Consider the following 2,909-nt stretch of genomic DNA (forward strand, 5'->3'; position numbering starts at 1 on the left):
CCGGGCCAAGCACCGTAACGTCAAGATCATCTACGCCGATTTCTTTCGTCCAATCATGGAGATGGTGGAGTCGCCACACAAGTTCGGTTAGCACCGCCAACTCAACTGAAAGAATCTTCGTTAGTTGCATAGCACACACACAAAATGTCATCATGGAAGGTGGTTGACGTTGATTGATGGATGATTGCAGGTTTTGAAGAGGACGTACTAATGGTGTGCTGTGGAGGGCCTGGAAGGTACGGAATGAACGCGACGGTTCTATGCGGCGATGCAGCCGCGACGACGTGCCGGGATCCGTCTGCTCGGCTGTACTGGGACGGCGTCCACTTGACAGAGGCGGCAAACCGACACCTCGCCGATGTCTGGCTGGGCGAGATCAACTCGTTCACTGGAGTGAGCACCAAGGATTTGGATCCCGAGTGCAAGTTTTTTCTCTCGGGGCACCGGAATTCTCGGTTACCATGAAATCCCGGAAAAAAATTCGGACGAAATTTGAAATTGAATTTTGAATTAAAATTATTTGAGTGTTCTATAGATAAGTGCTCGACTCAATTTGTTCACCAACCACCATCTGGCATGGTGGTAGGTCGTATATGTAGTTCTCTTGCCTTGAGGTTATTAGATCGAATCCCGCCAAAAAACAACAACTACGACACTCGAACCCAAGACCACAACAGAAATAATGAGGAGGCCAGGTTACCACTACGTGATGGCTGGCTGCCTGTCCTCTAGAAGTTTCGGACATATCTAACATAACTATCAGAGTTTAAATTCAAAATTTTTGAAAAAAATCAAAAAAATTCGCTCGGTACATACGTATCTCATGGGGTGGCGAGAAACGCGGATACCGGGCGGTATCCGAATATTCCACCAGGTACCCAAAACCTTGGTCAGCACCAAGCAGGGTGCAAAGGAGCCATGTCGACTGGGTCGTCACAGAATATATGGGCCGAAACAGTGATGAAGTAAGTGAGCCGAAAAATAATTTATCCAGTAGATAGTGTGATACACAGCGTCGCCAAGTAAATTTTTACCTGAAGGGATGAACCTGAAGGGTCACGGGAGTAGTGATTCAAGTTTTAATTTTTTACTGTAGTTTTTTTTAAAGAGTCCTGTCATTTTCTTTATTGTGAAATCCAGGTTCAGCTTCATGTTTGTGTTGACGGTCCAGCATCTTATTCTCATGTAGCGCACGGTGAGCTTTCTTTGGAGCTTTGTTTGTCAGGTTCTAGCTGGGTCCGACTGGCAAGCCTGGATCTGACAGGGTTTATTCAAACCCGTGCTAACCAGATAGACGGACTTCTGACTATATCTTCAAATTCCCTTGCATTTTTGTAGCATTGACACCTGCTCTCTAGACAGCGGGATCACGACTAACTTGGTCATAAAATGGACGCGGTAACTGCTGACGCACGTCGTCTCACTTTGCCGCTGATTTCCTGATCTACTGGCCATTTGGTGATCTTTTTCACTTTCTTTTCATAGTTGAACTTGTCGCATATGATTGCTTTATTTGTAAAGAAGGAGGAAAGTTTATTTATATAGCCCAAAAGGCACGCATTGTGAGAACAATTTGTATTCGTGTGAAAAAGCATGGCAATTTATAAAATGTTAATGTTTTTAATCCGTCTGCATTGCAGTCGAGTGACTTGTCAAGCACAATTCTAGATGTATCTTTTCAGTCCTGTAATCATAGGTGTTTTCGTGCCTTGTAACTTGATCTTTATTCTATAAATGAGACACGTATTACCGTGCAAATAAAAAAAACATAGTTCTAGATGATGCTCTGCTACACAATGCTGATATAATGGTCAATTCTAGATGCTTCACTGTTGCACATTGCAGTCGAGCGATCCACCATCAGCTCACCACTTGCAGCAGAATGGATCTAGGAGGTGAAGCCCGGCCCTGAGGCGCCACAACCGGGCGTCATGGCTGGCCACCACACTGCCCTCACAGCCGTGGCTGTACAGCCACCGCCGAGAGCCCTTGGGACCATAGCCCTAAACTGCCAACACACGTGGCACCTAGGGACGCGATAGCGTAATTGTCGTAATTGTATTGGTCACCTTACAACAACCATCTATCATGTAATTGTCATAACTAATACATTCCTTATCAACCAAAGTCTCATTTATTTCCACACAAATAGCAGTCCACCTACTACACAATTCAGGAGACACGGGTCCAACTTCCTCCATATTACCCAATACTTCCAACTCCTCTTGAAGCTCTTTTATCCTCTTTTTGGAATGCCCAAACTTATTGGAACTCTAGCCTTTAAGAAAATTACTAAATATTTTAAGCTTTATGTTAATGATATTGGAATCCTCATATCTTACACGCTTGTTCCAAATTTTACTACCCAAAAGAAGAAACTCATCATTCTTAACCTAGCTCAACAAAAATATAAATTCATTTATGTTAGATGATGTCATGATATTGTTCCCAGAGGGTAATATTAGAGCATTATGATCAGATACACATCAAACCACCTTTCTCGAATTAACTAAAGGAAATAAATCCACCCACTCACTAGACATAAGGATCTTGTCTAATTTCTTGAGAGTAGCATGGGCTTGCTTATTAGGCCATGTATAGATGATTCCACTAATATAGAACTCCCTTAGAGCAAGAGTATGAATAGTAGAACTGAAAAAATCAGTAAAAGGACAATGATGCATTTTCTAAGTCTTTTCACCATTATGTCCAACGATATTGAAGTCTCCACCAACACTAAATGTATTGAGATACACTTAGTAATGTGGGGATCCATGATGAGATCCGTCAGAAATTGTACGTGGCAGCCTCACACATGACCTGCACATGTATTTTAGAATATATAACATATTACATGGACAGTTACTAAGTACTTTGTGCTTAATATCCTCTATTGAGAAGTTGAAATA

The 2,909-nt window shown here is 42.5% G+C and overlaps 1 protein-coding gene across 1 annotated transcript; it reads left to right on the plus strand.

Moving 5' to 3' along the window:
* The first annotated feature begins 11 nt into the window (after positions 1-11).
* LOC119347956 (GDSL esterase/lipase At5g45910-like) lies at positions 12-539 on the plus strand. Its single transcript, XM_037616422.1, has 2 exons — positions 12-86; positions 191-539. The coding sequence occupies exons 1-2, from the start codon at positions 56-58 to the stop codon at positions 463-465; spliced, it is 306 nt and encodes a 101-aa protein (XP_037472319.1). The 5' UTR covers positions 12-55; the 3' UTR covers positions 466-539.
* The last annotated feature ends 2,370 nt before the right edge of the window (positions 540-2,909 follow it).

Source organism: Triticum dicoccoides, unplaced genomic scaffold, assembly GCF_002162155.2.
Source record: "Triticum dicoccoides isolate Atlit2015 ecotype Zavitan unplaced genomic scaffold, WEW_v2.0 scaffold80541, whole genome shotgun sequence".
In the NCBI taxonomy this organism is placed as follows: Eukaryota; Viridiplantae; Streptophyta; class Magnoliopsida; order Poales; family Poaceae; genus Triticum; species Triticum dicoccoides.

What these genes read in the sequence shown, in the direction of transcription:
- LOC119347956 (XM_037616422.1), top strand. Translation starts at nt 56, where the DNA reads ATGGAGATGGTGGAGTCGCCACACAAGTTCG. An exon ending in GGAGTCGCCACACAAGTTCG is followed by an intron (nt 87 to 190) that starts GTTAGCACCGCC and finishes GGATGATTGCAG; the next exon opens with GTTTTGAAGAGGACGTACTA.